The sequence below is a fragment of the Mangifera indica genome, chromosome 1, assembly GCF_011075055.1.
Source record: "Mangifera indica cultivar Alphonso chromosome 1, CATAS_Mindica_2.1, whole genome shotgun sequence".
Lineage (NCBI taxonomy): Eukaryota > Viridiplantae > Streptophyta > Magnoliopsida > Sapindales > Anacardiaceae > Mangifera > Mangifera indica.
Window position 1 is genome coordinate 1,224,037 of NC_058137.1, and position 16,079 is coordinate 1,240,115.

At 35.3% G+C, this 16,079-nt stretch overlaps 3 protein-coding genes across 14 annotated transcripts; 1 reads left to right on the forward strand and 2 right to left on the reverse strand.

The window, feature by feature from the left end:
• Positions 1-689: 689 nt before the first annotated feature.
• Positions 690-1,870, forward strand: LOC123210006 (expansin-A8-like). The gene is made up of 3 exons (XM_044628156.1): positions 690-915; positions 1,012-1,324; positions 1,408-1,870. Exons 1-3 carry the CDS (start codon positions 780-782, stop codon positions 1,709-1,711), a joined length of 753 nt encoding a protein of 250 aa, XP_044484091.1. The 5' UTR covers positions 690-779; the 3' UTR covers positions 1,712-1,870.
• LOC123209942 (MACPF domain-containing protein CAD1-like) lies at positions 1,861-6,619 on the reverse strand. 3 transcript variants are annotated; one of them, XM_044628065.1, is made up of 9 exons: positions 5,867-6,118; positions 5,530-5,603; positions 4,697-4,932; positions 4,422-4,617; positions 4,244-4,318; positions 3,703-3,747; positions 3,375-3,558; positions 3,091-3,254; positions 1,861-2,681 (listed from the first exon to the last, which is right to left on the reverse strand). In XM_044628065.1, the coding sequence occupies exons 2-9, from the start codon at positions 5,569-5,571 to the stop codon at positions 2,055-2,057; spliced, it is 1,569 nt and encodes a 522-aa protein (XP_044484000.1). In that variant the 5' UTR covers positions 5,572-5,603; positions 5,867-6,118; the 3' UTR covers positions 1,861-2,054. The 3 variants fall into 3 exon arrangements, with proteins under 3 accessions (XP_044484000.1, XP_044483983.1, XP_044483992.1); XM_044628048.1 differs by lacking the exon at positions 5,530-5,603 and having other exon boundaries at positions 5,867-6,619; XM_044628057.1 differs by lacking the exons at positions 3,703-3,747; positions 5,530-5,603 and having other exon boundaries at positions 5,867-6,619.
• Positions 6,620-6,889: 270 nt separating this feature from the next.
• On the reverse strand, positions 6,890-12,211 carry LOC123209960 (serine/threonine-protein kinase STY13-like). Of its 10 annotated transcripts, none has more exons than XM_044628102.1 (8): positions 11,324-12,211; positions 10,639-10,771; positions 10,193-10,388; positions 9,459-9,583; positions 8,987-9,145; positions 8,586-8,876; positions 7,665-8,016; positions 6,890-7,345 (listed from the first exon to the last, which is right to left on the reverse strand). In XM_044628102.1, exons 1-6 carry the CDS (start codon positions 11,545-11,547, stop codon positions 8,586-8,588), a joined length of 1,128 nt encoding a protein of 375 aa, XP_044484037.1. In that variant the 5' UTR covers positions 11,548-12,211; the 3' UTR covers positions 6,890-7,345; positions 7,665-8,016. The 10 variants fall into 10 exon arrangements, with proteins under 10 accessions (XP_044484037.1, XP_044484070.1, XP_044484046.1 ...); XM_044628135.1 differs by having other exon boundaries at positions 6,890-7,258; positions 7,665-7,773; positions 8,582-8,876; XM_044628111.1 differs by having other exon boundaries at positions 7,665-7,773; positions 8,582-8,876.
• Positions 12,212-16,079: the final 3,868 nt, after the last annotated feature.

Sequence of the window (16,079 nt, forward strand, 5' to 3'; positions counted from 1 at the left end):
TATTATGACATGACATGGGCGGACTTGTTTTCTAAAATGAGTTATGGATCATAGGATAAGTTATGATCGGATTGAGTATGATCCTAATTCTGATATCTTTGGACCCGGAAACCCCAAATACAGAAGTACAAGCCAAATGCATAGACTTTAAAAAGAGCCATCGATGCTTAATGGAAGATGATGACTCACATTTCAGTGGTAGCTGGGAGCGCATGAAAATTGGTGATACATGCATCGTCTTCTTCACCAGACTCCTTATTTGGTCGGCCAGCATGTCAACGCCCGGCCAATCATCTCACTCACATGACTCTCAAAACCAAAACCCTCCTACCCATTTGCTGATTTGTCACTCTCTTGTTTCTTCCCTCTTCTTCTTGGCTAGCTCTCGTGACAGCTTTTTCAATAACTCCCAAGGGTTTCTAAGAGATGGCAAAATGGTTTTACAATTATAGGATATTATATCGTTTACACTTCCTTGAACAAAATAAGAAATGGTTAACATGGTGTTTTATGATAATAAAGTTTGAGTAATTACAGAAGTTAAACCAGAGAATAAGATATGAAGATGAAAGAGAGAGCAATAAAAGATGGCGTTGAGTAAGCGTGTGCGTGACTGGTGAGTCGGGCCCCAATCATGCAATGTGCCCACTTAAATTTCTTCTCTCTTCTTGTATTAAATAGCTGCTTCTTCTCCTTTATTTCTTCAAGCAAAGTTTAGTAGATATTTAACTAAGATACCCACTTTCTCCTTTTTCCTTCTAAGCCACAGAAAGCAGGAAATGGCGTTTCAGATGATGCAGACTTTGCCATTTCTGATTTTCTTGCTATGTTTTCATGGCATCAATGGAGACTACGGTGGCTGGCAAGTTGCACATGCGACATTTTATGGTGGCAGTGATGCTTCTGGCACAATGGGTGAGCATTTATGCTAACCTGATGATCTTTTGCATTTGCCTTGATTAATTTAACTGTGTTTTGAAATATTTGTTGTGCTTCAATTTGCATATGTAGGGGGAGCATGTGGGTATGGAAATTTGTACAGTCAAGGTTATGGAACAGCCACTGCAGCTCTAAGCACGGCGCTTTTCAACAGTGGCTTCAGCTGCGGCGCATGCTACCAGATACGCTGCAACAATGATCCTCAATGGTGCCTCTCCGGTACCATCACAGTCACTGCCACTAATTTCTGCCCTCCCAACTACGCATTGGCTAATGACAATGGTGGCTGGTGCAATCCCCCTCTCCAACACTTCGATTTGGCTGAGCCTGCCTTCCGGAAAATCGCCCAATATCGCGCTGGAATCGTCCCCGTCCTCTTCAAAAGGTAACATCAAATTGAAACCTAAGTCGTTAACGTTGATTACGTCAAGGAAACTTATAAAATTACGGCTGCATGCATGCTTGCAGGGTGCCATGTATGAAGAAAGGAGGCATAAGATTCACCATCAATGGCCATTCATACTTCAACTTGGTTTTGATAACGAACGTGGGTGGCGCTGGGGATATCACGGCAGTGTCCATCAAGGGGTCGAGAACGGGATGGCAACAAATGTCAAGAAATTGGGGCCAGAATTGGCAAAGCAATTCGTATCTGAACGGGCAAAGCCTCTCATTCAAAGTGATGGCCAGTGATGGAAAGGCAATCACCAGCTACAATGTTGTGCCTGGTAATTGGCAATTTGGTCAAACTTTCGAAGGAGGTCAATTTTAGCTACTGATTTCTGCATATTTCATAACCGTGTTTCTAATTAATGTAAAGTTGTAGAGACATGTGACATGGTTTGAGCTGAGGTGACAAAATTGCACCCGCTATGCTTTATTATGTGTGATTATGCATGCATATATAAATAAACATAATTGGCCATCAAAATTGGAAGAAATTTCATATGCAAAGCCACCCTAATACAGGTTCTAACCCATTCAGTTAACCCAGTTCATCATTTTGGTATTTGTTTACAAGCATGAAGAACAAAAATCCATCTGCATCTACAAGGCCCCTCGCACCCTCCCCTTTCCTTCTTCCCACAAAATCACTCAAAAATATGTAATTTCACTTAATAATTCAGCAAGGAATATTTTACTCTTAAGACTACTCTGCCTTTCTCTATGCCAAGCTTACCGCCAGTAACCAACCAATGACCTGGAGGATCTTGTGGCCCTTTGCTCATCTCAGACGTGTCAATAAACTTTGCCAACTTGTTGCCCGTTAAGTTCTCTTTTGAACCTGTACTAGAGTCACCAGAGTTGGCTAAAGCAGCAACTTTCTTAGATTTGTCATTTGGGGAATGGTCCCACAAAGATCTTCGAACGGTGCAACCAGGTAGTCGAGAATACAAAAGCTTCATGTACAAAACGTTTTTTGATCCGAAATCCCATACTCCAAGTTGTGCTCCGGTGACAATGTACACACCAGAGAGGTTGCCAATAAAGGTTTCGGGGTTCTCAATTGGTGCTGTACTCACATGAGAAAAATTCTTCCACTTAACTGGCTCAAACCATCGACTATCTTGCTCCTCAGGTCCCTGCCACTTGGGAGCACCAATAGCCACATGGCTGTCCCAGTTTGGCAATAAAATTTTTGGAAGAGAAGCCAAGTGTTGAAGATGAATACATAAGCAGTTTTGTTTGGTTCCTTCAAGCGATAATCGCAAGCCTGTAACTGGCTTACGACCAACTGATATCTGCAAATACATGAAGCATATTAGAGCACCGTTTTATTACAAAGGTTGGCTTACATTTCAGTGTGTATAAAAAGTTAAATTTCTCCATTATAATATGCTGCTTATGTCTCTGGAAACATAATCCATTCAAATCCATATACAAGGGCTTTACCAAACATTCAAATTAGAGTTGATGACAACATGATGACAATGGAAAAGCAAATTATTATATGGTGATAACTTGATTCATTGATATCCTTAGTAAAGTTCCAGTGAAGACAAATTTCAAGGGCAGCAAAGATACTCAAGAGAAAGTAAAACAGCAGTCCAAAAATTATGGATGCCATATCAATGCAATAACATGATTCATTTTCCTAGAGACAACCAATTTTAACTTCCATAATACATAGTACGCCCTTAAAACCTTTACCTGTTCTTGGCTGACATAAAGCTTTTGCCCTATCAAGCTGAATTGCAGAGATGGGCAAACTGGTTCCTTCCTTTGTAGGCCAGGAATCTTATTATGTACAGGAGCCCATAACCGAGGAATCCGAAACTCTAGAAAATATCTCAGTTCTTCAATCGGAGGTTTAACTGTGCATAGTTACCAGAAAGATTTTAAAGCTTACAGTTATTAATGAGTTACCATTATCAACAAAGCACATGAAAGGGCCACAATTCTATCCCTAAATGATAAATTTGTGATTGTCTTACATTCGAGATAAAGATCAATAGCTCGTGTCAGATGCTCCTTTCTAACTACTCCATCAAGAAGAGCACTGATAGGGAAGAAAGTCATCTGAATTACATCTGGAGAAGAATTAACAGTTTTGGCCCATTGGGTGTGGCTTTGCTCCAAATCATCTCCTCCTCTCCTCCGGAAGATGACTGTAACATCCTGTATCAATAAGAGTTTCAATATTGTTCTCAGTTCCATGCTCTCAAGGCAATGAGAAGTAGAAAGGTTTAGGAAGTCAACAATCAACAGTGAAGAGCCATCAAGAATTTGTTTTCCCAAAGCTAATTTTTTGCTTTCACACACATGGAAACTCCAGTCCAGCAACCAGGAACAACAATCAGATGCAATCTCCATTTTTGTACATGAAAATGAGTATCAGACAACTATCCTGACAGAAATCCACAAAAGAACAGAATTCTGGATAAAATGCAGACACATAAATTAAAAAGTCATGAATAGTAATCATAATTAAACGATGCCATTATTTTCTAAATTGTTACAATTGACAACAGAAATGTTAATTCAGAGAAAGCATCATGATATGATATGAATCAGAAGCAAGAGTTTCATTACTGAAAGCATCATGACTGTTGATTACATTCCAGATCAGCTGTGCCAAGGACCCTCAATTGTGCAACGATTATATACAGTTTCCGATTTCTTTTATATTTTCTACTCATAATTTTAGAGACTAAAAAAGATAACACCTAAAGAGAAGTACGAACAGCTACATTTAATTACCGAAAGATTTTTAAAAAAATAGTATGAACAGCTTCTTTAAAGAAAAATGCATCACTAGATTATATAGTAAAAACAATGGAATAACTTTATGATGTTAACATACTTCTTTCCCAGTAAGATATGGTGCACTGGTAGGTTGAGGGTATATCCCTTGGCTGTTGAATAATCCAGGATCAACCTGCATAACTCAAAATAATACACACAGTAAATCAACTGTGATTCAAAAAACTTGACAAATAAATGAAAGAAGAAAAAATACAAAGAAACAATCTGGAACTAGCCTTATCCTTCAATTTCATTTGACCTGAACTTGTCTGACTGTCATTGTCAGAAAATCTCTGATTTCCAACGTCCTGAACATAGTTTTTAATCTCCATCATTGACAGTGGTGATGAATGATGTTGTTTAACATATATCACATCTTTACCTCCAATAGTTACAGAAGTTATGACATGAGTCCCAAAATTTTCAATAAAGCTGTAAAAGAAATGGCAGTAATTAGGTAAAATTACAAGCTATGCTATCAATATATTCCTCCTGAATCAAACATTCGTACCTTGCCAAAGATGCTGGGTCCCAACATGTTGGGACAGCCAGTTTCACATTTTCTTGCAAGACCAATGGGGATTTAAGTTCAACTTTAGCAAGCGGAATAAAAAAACCATCCATAGATAATGTCTTTGTGGCTGCAGCATCTATATGCTTTGAACCAGTGAAGCTAAAAGCAGAATTGAAACTACCAAGAGGGAAATCTCCGGATAAATTAGCCCTGTGATTAAAATATTCCACCATCTGCAATCATCCATTGCAAGAAATATATTAATAAATATTAAAGCAACAAGATATATTTGAAACACAAAGTCTAGTGCTCTTAAATTAGAAAACAAGAATTGCTCTTCCTTCTTTTCACTCTCATGCCAATAGAATTTGATAATTCATATTTCTCTATTTCTTTATCAACTTTCTCACTCTATCCAATGCAATTATCACTTCTATTTCAACAGCTACATTTTAGCACATTAACCCATTATTTTGGCTTAAAAGCAAATTCAAATGATCCCAGTTCAAAACATCTAAATCTATATTTGACTGTTCCTGAGCTAAAGCAAGCATTTCTAGTAATCCAACAGAGCTCATGCATTAGCCAAACACAGCTCTGTGTTAATTTTCATATTCTGAAATTAGTGGCACATAAGGCTTACAAATCTATTAGTTTTCTCAAAAACTCAGTACTCATCTGTCTGTCATTCATCATTGAATATCACCACACATTTCTTCAGATGTCACTATAACTGCAGCTCAAACCATCATTTAGTGGTTTAAGCTTAATCTACTAAGCAATAAACCTTCTCTCTCTCTCTCTCAGATAAATACACAAGAGCTTTAAACCTGAGCTTGGCTTGAACTGGAGAGGAAACTTCCATGAGTCATCTTGTGCTAGAATTGAGCAGCGGGGTCATGCACTGATTTAGCACAATAAAATTGAGAGCAAACATAAACAAATAAAGCTCGTTCTCTTAGGACACAGCAGAAAATTACCAAAATAACGAAAAAGTTCAAGCTTTAATCTTGCATGTCATTCTTTTTAGCTTACTGATTATATTACATTTGTTTTCCTCCTGAAAACCAATCTAAACTACCTGAAGCTCATCCAAAAATTAAAAAAAAAAAAATGAATGATAGAAAAAAACTAAAGACAAAAATAAATAAATAAATAAATTATTACCTCCTGAAAAGAGCAAACGCCAGAGCTCTGTCGGCCAAAAGAGTCTTGCGAGTTCTTGATATCCCAAGAAACATTAGAAACAACTACGTTATCATACAAAACAAGATCCCTAGTATGTTCTCCATCAACTTGAACTACTCTAGACCCTGCAACTCCTTTACAGTACAGCAGCCTCATATCATAATTCACATCAAAGCCCCTCCCCAGAGCTTGAACAGAGTTTATAGCCGTCTGCATAGCTGCTGCATTATCACCCATCTTGGCCCAAGCAGACCCCGACCCACTTTCCGATATTCCCCGAAATTAAGAACCCAGGTCGTGGTTTTGGCTGATCGTCATCAATCAAACTCGTCTCTAGATCTTAAATCAAATGATAAAAGATTTTTTTTTTATATCTTCGATTTTCCTTCTTCAACTCTCTCGGTAACTCAGGCATGGACTCACCGTTCAGTCTTTAATTTTTACACAAAAATATTGTACACGTGGCGTGTAAGTTTGATGAAAAGCTTGACCGTTGAATTTCTTTTGATTTCTGACAAAGCATGTGTTGGACACCATCCAACGCCTGATAATTAACGAATAATATGGTATATTTTCTTAGTCCACGGTGAGATTGATTGTATCAAGCCCGCCTGTGTCCTCCTATTTTAGTTTATAGTCTTTTTCCGACGTTTTTCGAGGCTTTTATTATAAATAAGTAAACCAAAAATTACTGAATTTTAAGTGCAAAATAAGTTTATTTCATTCGTCCAACAAAAGGATGGGAACCTTGAAAAGGATTCGATGGAGATTCAGATACCCTATGTATGGCATCAATCTAATAATCGGAGTTCATCTAAGTCAATTGACATTCGGATCGATTGCCTAGAGGTCAACAACAGATTTCAATTGATTCAGCTACAATTTATCTTGGTTCATAACCTCTACTAGAGCTACATATGATTAGTCACAAGTTGCAAATAAATTTGATTTGCTCAAATTTGACTCTCAAATCGAGCTTAAGTTTGATATTGATTGATTTAATAAGTTCAAAAACTCAAGATTAGATTCGACCAAAATATCAATAAAATCTTAAAATTTTTAAATCTTACATTTTTCTTCACTTTAAATTTAAAGAGTAACTGGTTTAAAAACTCTTTTAAAATTGAAGGGGTTAAAGTATAATCTTACTCGGATAGTTTTGCACCCTGCGCCCCTATCTAGTTTAATCCATCACCTCCACCGGATTGCCCCGGGTTTCCAGTCAAACCGACCGTCCAATCCCATATTCAAAACCCCCCATCTTCTAAAATTAGTGCAATATTAGGTCATACACATTCTACTGTGACTCTTCATACTGTCAGGGCAGGTGGGCTACTGAGAAGCTGTGAAAGAAACTTTGACAGCAATTTTCTGTAACAGGTTAGAGTGGGAAGATGTCAACAATTGCATAGCATGTGTGTTGAAGGGAAAGACTTTGTCAATCATGGAAGCTTTTACCTGACAAAAAAAGAAAGAAAAAATCAACTTTCTTCTTCTTCCCACTACAATTTTGCATCTTATTCTATAAGATAAATAAGCCTTTCAAGCATTGACCAAACTTAAATCGATAAAAAATTTATAATCAATTGGTCATTTTGGAATAGTATATACCAACGGGTCATATACTCGTCCAACCGAATCTTTGATTCATCATCTACTATGCCTGTCAAGGTCAAGCCATGGAATTTTCTTTCTATTGGACATTTGGACAGTGCTATTTGCTAAAGCAGAATCTCAAGCAAGCAGTCTTGAGACGAAAATAAGCAGTGACATTTACCTTTGATTCGAGGAAAGAATGCGAGCAGTCCTGAAGCTCAGCTTCAGTGGTTTGAGTTGCCCTGATTCTCAACTCAGGTACTCAGGTATGGAAGCAGCTTTACATTGAGCTGATCAGAAAAATCATGTCAGTTATCAGACTAATGGAGATCTGATTTGGACAGTGAATGTCCCTTGCAAAAATCCCTTCTTCGTACTTATGTACATGAGCAGTCAAACAAAATAATGTGCGGGCATTGCCATATTCATATTTTCCAATCTGTTCTCGGAAATGCAGTTGGTACGACAATAACACATGCAGAGTATGTGACCAGATTTTCAAATTCAAACCTACAGATTCATGTACAACTCACCTACAAGCATAGATCCAAAGAAAGCATGAACATATTGCATTTCAGGCATTTAACTTCGGAAAACTAATCAAAACCTCTTTCCAGGCTTTGAAGCTATTATCCAGGCCAACTTAACAGAGCAAATTTATAGTACCGAATAAAAATACTGAACACAGTCAAGCAATATAAACCTGATAATAACAATCATAAGCTGGCTAAATCATATAATACTGCACACCTGGACTCATCAATTCTACCTGTCATGTACTCAAACTGAATATAAATTGCTACTTTGCATTGAAAAAACAAAGAGTAGTTTCAGAATGAGGTATTGATATTGATATGAACAGGAAAAGGTCTAAAACCATTTAACTGCTTTACAAAAAGGTTAACTAGCATTGAAAATGATACTCGTCTTGTCTTCTATTTTCCCAATAATATCGTCATCAACCTCATTTCCTTTCAGCATTTTTGTTTCTTAGGTAATCATTTAAGGTAACTAAGCAGTGATTCAGTAAAATATATATCTACTATTGCATACCGACTTTATCTGAATAGAACAGAAAGAAAATTACACAAAATTTACCCACTCATTGTGAGTTCCTGGGCTTTTTAGCAGTGAAAAGTTGGCGAAGGAAAGCAAATTTTCCTCTTGCACGAGCAGATAACTCTGTAATGGAGCCATTACTCGTTGCTTCTTGTTCACTGGAGTCAGATTCTGGAACAGATGGTGGGGGTGGAGCAAGTGTGAAGAGAAAAGCATTAAGCATGCGAATAATCAGGCCAAAGCTTGGCCTCATGTTAGGGTCTTCAACCCAACAAGACTGTATGATAAATGCAAGATCAGGGGATATATTCTCAGGAAGAATAGGCCTCTCATGCTGCATTTCAGACAAAACAAAATTCAATTAGCAAAATCTTCATTTCAATTTTCATTCTGGTCAATTGGCCAAAGGCAACAGAAAAAGTATTACACAGTTGATTCTTGTACCTTAAAAGCAGCAGCATAAGCAGCCTGCAAATTGGACATGCCTTCAAATGGCATGCGGTTGGTTAGCAATTCCCATAAGACAATTCCAAAGCTGTAGACATCAACCTTGTTATTATAATGCTTCTTCTCTCCCTGACGAAGTGTCACAGTACTATACAACTGAACAGGCACAAACATTGTTGGTCAGAGAGGCAATTGCACAGGAAAAAATATATATCTCACATATAATATAAATCTACCCAAACAATTCATGCCAATCACTTACAAGTGATAGAATAGAGGATTTAGACAAAAGGAAAAACTGGGTATCGCTGCACCATGAGAAAGACAGTGCAGAACCTCAAAATCAAAGAAACTATTCAATTTGGTATTTAAAGAATTAATTATGAAGCCACCTCGCAACTTTGTACCCTCAATACTAATGAATTAATATCCACATAACCTACAGGTGAAAACCCTAGAAGCCACAAACCTCAGGAGCCATCCATCGATAAGTTCCTGTTTCTGCGGTCATCATTTCAGTCACAGATTCTTCTCTTGCAAGACCAAAATCAGCAAGCTTAAGAGACTGCTTATTTGCTGTAAGCAATAAATTATCTGCATTGAAATAATTAGATATCGATTATACTGCTTACAGATTTTTTTCATCCTATTCAGGACAGGAAATAACAATCTAAATTCTGCTTCAATAAACCACAAGAAAAGCATCATTCATTTCAGCTGAAAGGAAAGTGATTGTATCAATAAAGGCGTTAGAATCATCTCTATTACATGAAGCTTGGATGTCCACATTCATTCTGATGATAGAAATATTCAACAATATTAGCTTGAACTAATTATCAAGTAAGGAGTCGTAAGCAAGTAGATACCGATGAAGCTAAAAACTTAAAAAAAAAAAAGTAACAAAAATACCCTTGTTGGATGCAGGAAAATTTAACAAGTACAGATAACTACAAGATCGATATATCCAGACACTATAGGCTGCTAGCACTGTTACGGTAAAATTTACTTTCTACATGTTTATTGGATGACTTTAACTAGTGTTTATGCTTTTTAAACAAAAAAGGAAAGAAACAAAGAAGAGAAACAAGATCATGCACATCACCCCACAACATTCCACACATATAAAAGGGAGAAACTCTGGGTAACACCTTAAAAGAACCTTGGATCACTTTTACAACATGACGAACTACAGTCAGGGAGTACCAGGTTTCAGATCTCTGTGTATAATGCCATTGGCATGCAGACATTCCATGGCTCGAGCAATGTCAAGTGCAAAATTTAAAGCCACGTGAATGTCTAACTGATTTGGTCGAATGCTAACTAAATACTTCCGCAGTGACATCCCTGGCAATAGCTCTGTTACTATCACCATCAGTGGATCCTTACAAGCTCCAATAAACTGCAAAGTAAAGAAATATAAACAATGGATATTATAGAGACGGTAACAAGGTAAAGAAGTTTGTAGGTTGCAAGCAATAAAGCAAACAATAATGAAACACATATGGTTATGTGTATAATCTTCCATTCAGAAATGAAAGCGCAAATGTATATAAGAAAACTTGCAAATAATTTCTTTGTGGGGTTCATTGATTCACAGCATGTAAGATAAGCTAGATATGTGAAGAAGTGGGCCTGATTTTGACACTCACCTGGACAAGATTCTCATGTTTTACTCTCGACATCATATTGACTTCACGAACAAAATGATTCTCAAGTGTAGCTATTCCTCCTGAAGTGCTCCCACGCTGGAGCACTTTGATTGCAACAATTTGATCGCCATACCTGGAAAAAGTATTGGAGTTCACCTATGTAACTAGAAATACTAGTTGCCAGACAAACTAATCTTAAACTTCCAATGCTTGCCCAGAAGTTCAACTCACATCACCATAGATGGAAAATCCTTATAGCCAAATATGAAAAGATACACAAAAAGCTACCAAATTTTTATTTGCCATTCCGGAAGAGTAAAGAATTCAATATAATACATCTTAAATCCCATACGTAGTTAACAAAATTTGAGAAAATGAGTGGTATTTGTTCCTCAAGAAACACGCCCACCTCCGTTTTCAAAAATACTAAGACAGCAAAAATTTATAATCCACATACATTAAGTTCTCCTGTTACACATAAACCCCAGTAACATTACAAACTTGACTATAATAAACACGTCAGTTGCAGAGTACTATACATAGCCATCCTTGGTCATACTATCAGCGACCTGTAGCTTATATTATCAATAAATTTAACGAAAAACTGAAAACCCTGTTTTGCGTAAGTACCAACAAAAAATAGAAGAGTAAAAAAATCAGTTAACATAAAGAAGTTGACACTGACCTGCCTTTATAAACTTCTCCATGAGCTCCTTCTCCGATTTGGGAGCCGATAAACAATAATTTAGGGTCAACAAGGAGACTTTCATCGATGGTCAACTGCGGGGCCGTTATGGATCCATTTTGCGAGACGGTCATAGATTCTCTCTCGACAGACCTCCGCAAAGCATGCTGCTCTTGTTCCCTCTCTTCTCTTCCTTGTCTGTTCCTGTCGTTGCTGTAACTCATAGTTGCAACCTCATACTATTCCCGAGTTCCTCATTTAAAGGAAAAACTGTTTTCTTTTCAGTTCAATCCTCTTTTCTTTATACACAAACAACAGTTATCGCCTCTAATCAGCTTAAAAAGAACATCATGTTTTCAATTTCATAAACATACTAAATCCACTAAACCAAAATCTAATTCATCTGATGACCGTTACTTCTCTCTCCAAATTAACCATTCAGTATCGCCAACACTCAAAAAAGAAGAGGTTTTTTTTTTTTTTTATATAAAATATATATATATATATATTAATATCCGAAATAAATGCTGCTCTGAAATTTTCAAAATTTTGAAGCTTCAACTTCCCCACATGAATTTTACACCAGAGAAGCTCAAACAATGAAAACAAGCTAAAGAAAAAATTTAAAAAAAAAAAACTTACAGTCCACGCAAAAGGAAAATTAAAGTACTTTACATAATCGCCGTCATCTTCAAAAACAAGAACAAAAACGACGTCGATATGGAAGAGCTGAGCGAAAGCTGAAGGTGAAACAGTTCGATTTGTGTGTAAAATTTTTCCGGCGATTTTACTAGTCTCTGTTCCGATGGAAGTTTTTTAAAAAAGTGGAGGAAAGACACAAAAGAAAAAGCAAACAGAGGAGTTGATGTTTGGAGAAAAACGGGAGGGCCAATGAGAAGAATCCACGTGGAGAGCACAAGAATCAGGCTTTTGTGTTGGTAGCATCAGCGATTTGGACGTTCTTGGTCCAGGATGCTTTGATGGACCCTCCCCTGTACAGACAAACTAGTCCCATTCTCTCGGCTCGGCTTCGCTAGGCTCATCTTTTCCGTGCTTCACTCGGCTAAACCACATTTTGTTTTGGATAGTATCATATTCACAAACGGTAAGATATTAGAATTATACTATTTTAGTTAGGGATAAAATAATATATATTATTTTATTATTTTATTTTTTAAATACATATTTTATATTATTTTTAAATTTATTAAAAATTTTAATATCATCCCTCCTGAGGAGGTATTTAATTTTGTAAATATTTTATTATTAAAATTAAAAACTTATTTTAAAAATAAATTATTTAAAGTATTATTGAATATAAATTATTATTATAATTAGTAAAAATAAATTGATATAAATAATTATTATATTTAGTTAAAAGTAATAAAATAATATTATTTTATTTAAATACTATTAAATATTGTTATTTTAAATTTTTTTATGATTTATTATATTAATTAAAAATATGATTATTTTTGTTTATAAATAAATAAATAAGAATATAATTATAATAAAATAATATTACTTTAATAATCTTTTAATATCTGAAATAGAGATAATAATCAGATTATCTTTTATATTATATGTCACATAATCATTACTAAAATAATTTTTTATTAAATTTTTTTATTATTTATAAACTAAACAAAGTAATATAAATAATAAAATATATATTACCAAAATAATTTTTATTTTCTCGTAATCAAATAACCCCATAATTTTATGTAATTTCCATTTTATATGTTTTAAAAAATAATCATAATTTATTATTATATTATTATTTTAAAAATATTAAAACCCCTTGGAGGCTCATGATTCATTTTCGGGGATATATATATATATATGAATTATTTTTTATTTATATAATATAATATAATATATGTCGTATTTATTGAAACCGAGGACCTGAAGACAAATTGGAAAAGAGATAAATGTGGAACGGCAATACTGAAAACAAAGTGGAAAAAACTAAAAAAGAGTGGGCCATCGTTGTCACTGTTTGGGCTGCTGCTGCCTCGTTGAACTTGAAAGGAGAGATCAACGTGGAAACTGAGTTTGGCTAACTCTTGGTTGTCTAAAATTTTTTGGTCCCTATTGTTAGCCGCCAATTTCAAGGCTCAAGCTGTAACTGGGAGCTGCATGATAGGGACAAAATCGTTATTGAAAATTTTTATTAGACTAAATGATCATAAATCAAACCTCATAGGTGAAATGATTATTACATTTGACAAGAGCCCGGTACATGTTTAAAACATGCTTGTAGGGTTAGATTCGAGTTGAGTTAAGCTCAGCTCACAATCAGCTCAGGCTCGGCTATGTCTATTTATGGCCGGCTTGAGTTCGGTTTGAGCTCGACTCAAGCCGAACTTGGTTCGACTCATTTTTTACTCAATTCGGCTTGTTTTTCATATCAAAATGACATCATTTTATGTATATATATAGATCAAAACGACATCGTTTTATATAAAAAATTTTGAAAAAAAATCGACCGAGCCAACCTGAGTCAGCTCGAGCTCAATTAAGCCAAGCAGAGCCCGGCTCGTTTCGGGCTCGAACCGAGCCAGCTTGAGCTCGAGCTGGCTCGGCTCGAGTCCAGCCCTACATGCATGGATGCCGGATGGACATGTCCCAGCGACTCTTCTGTCTGCTTCGATGTTATTCAATGTTAATGTTGTTATATAAACTTAGATTCGAATTAAGTTAAATTTAAATTTGATTTAATTTATATATAGTAGAGTTTAAATTTGAATTCGGGTTCATAAAAGTTTAGTTCAAATTTGATTCAATTCATTTCAAATTCAAATTTTTAACTATTTCATTATCAAAACGATGTTTCATCTCCTTTCAAAGGTCTCTCTCCATATATTTGGATGTTTGTTTGGTGTCGATCTTCTTCTAAAAGAACGAAGCTCTTCATCTTCGTTCGTCTTTCCAGACGAAGACAAAGAGTTTCGTCTTCCTCGACGAAACTCTTTGTCTCTCGTTGTCTTCCAAGTCTCATTTAACACCGATCGGACTTCTAAATAGGTGAAGAGAGACCGTCGGAGGGAGAGAAAGCTTCGAGAGGAATAAATGACAGACAACAATGTCGGATTTGACGTCGAAGATTTGAAAATTGAACCCTATAGAAAAACTATCATTTTTTAAAACTTAAATTGAGGAAAAATTTTTAGTTTTTAAAGTTTAAGGGAGAAAAAAAGATATAATTTTAAGAGATTAAAATTTCGATAAATTTAACTACGTATAGATAAATATTTAAAAATTTTAAAATTAAAAAAGAAATACATAAAAAAAACAGCCATCCTTAGGTGGGAAATAGTCCTTTTGGCCTTGTTTTATTGCAACAGTTTCCCACACCACCAACACCAACACCAACACGAACACCACCGCCAACACCATTCATTCTTTTACCAAATAATTAATCAATAAGAGAGACAATCACGATGAGTGATTGAAGTTTGAGCCAATGGCAACACAACAAAATCCCCAGAAAGAAAAGAAAACAGAGGCCTGCAATAATGAAGCAAAAGTTGTGGCTGGTATTTACTTGGAGATAAAGACAAGACTTTGAATTATTATCATCTTTTGTAGATTTCTCGTTACTTTTGAAATTTCAAAGCACGTTGATTGTGTAGTTGGCTTCGAGGCTCAATGGCTTATAAGCTATGGCTTCAATTTTATTACTTTGATGGACGTGCGCATCTTCTTCGCTTGTGGCTCTCGGCTTCTGATTTTAACAGCTTTGCCTCACTTCTCGTCCTCTGTGCATACACGTATTCTTAAGCTTCGACTGGCTATTATGACACTTCATGCAGGGTGATGGTGATGTCATTTGTTTATTTATTTTCAATATTTTACTATATTTGAACTCAGAGGATGAAATGACATCGTTTTCATTGTTGGATGAGAAATTCGAATGAGGTTGGGAGTCAAGAACCGAGATAGCCACTCTCTTCAATACAACTTCATTTATATGATACTTTGTGCCAAAAATAAATTCTTAAATACATTGAAAAATACTTTTGCATGTATTCTATGTGGAATAAAATTATATTTTAATTAACCCAATAGATGAATTCAAGTTAAATTGAATCTAAATAAATATTAGTTTATATTCGGTTTAAATATATAAAATCTAACTCAAATTGATGATAAAATCGTTGAAAATTGCTAAAGAAGGAAAAATAGGTTAGATGAAGAAAATTTGTTGGGGAAGAAGTCAAGTAAGATAAAAAATTGTTAAATAAGATAAATTTATATACAATTTTTTTGTGACTTGTTAATTCAGCCTAACTAAACTCGAACTTGAGCTGAGGCCTAGGACTATTTTAACTTGAATTTGACTTATTGTAAGCCAAACACCAAATCGAGACTGTGTTAGTTTGATTTGAATTCAAATTTATTAGTAATTCTCTTTTTCTTTAACAATTTTTCCTATTTTTCTTGTTTGGTATTTTTTCACTAACCCAAATGAGATAAACTCAAATTGGTCTTTATTCGAATTTAACTCATCCAAATGCACTCTTAAAATAATAGAAATTGTAGAATATTTATGATGTTTATACAACGCATTGAGTTTGAAGAAGAGAAATGAAAATGCAGGGAAAAAGGCAAATTCAAACCCTTTGAGTGAACATGGGCTTGGATCAACATTAAAAATAACCCAATAAAGTAAGTTCAAGTATTTAGATTTTTAATACAATGTTCTATTTATAAGGTGTGTTAATTACAAATAATACGTTCCATATTATAAAAA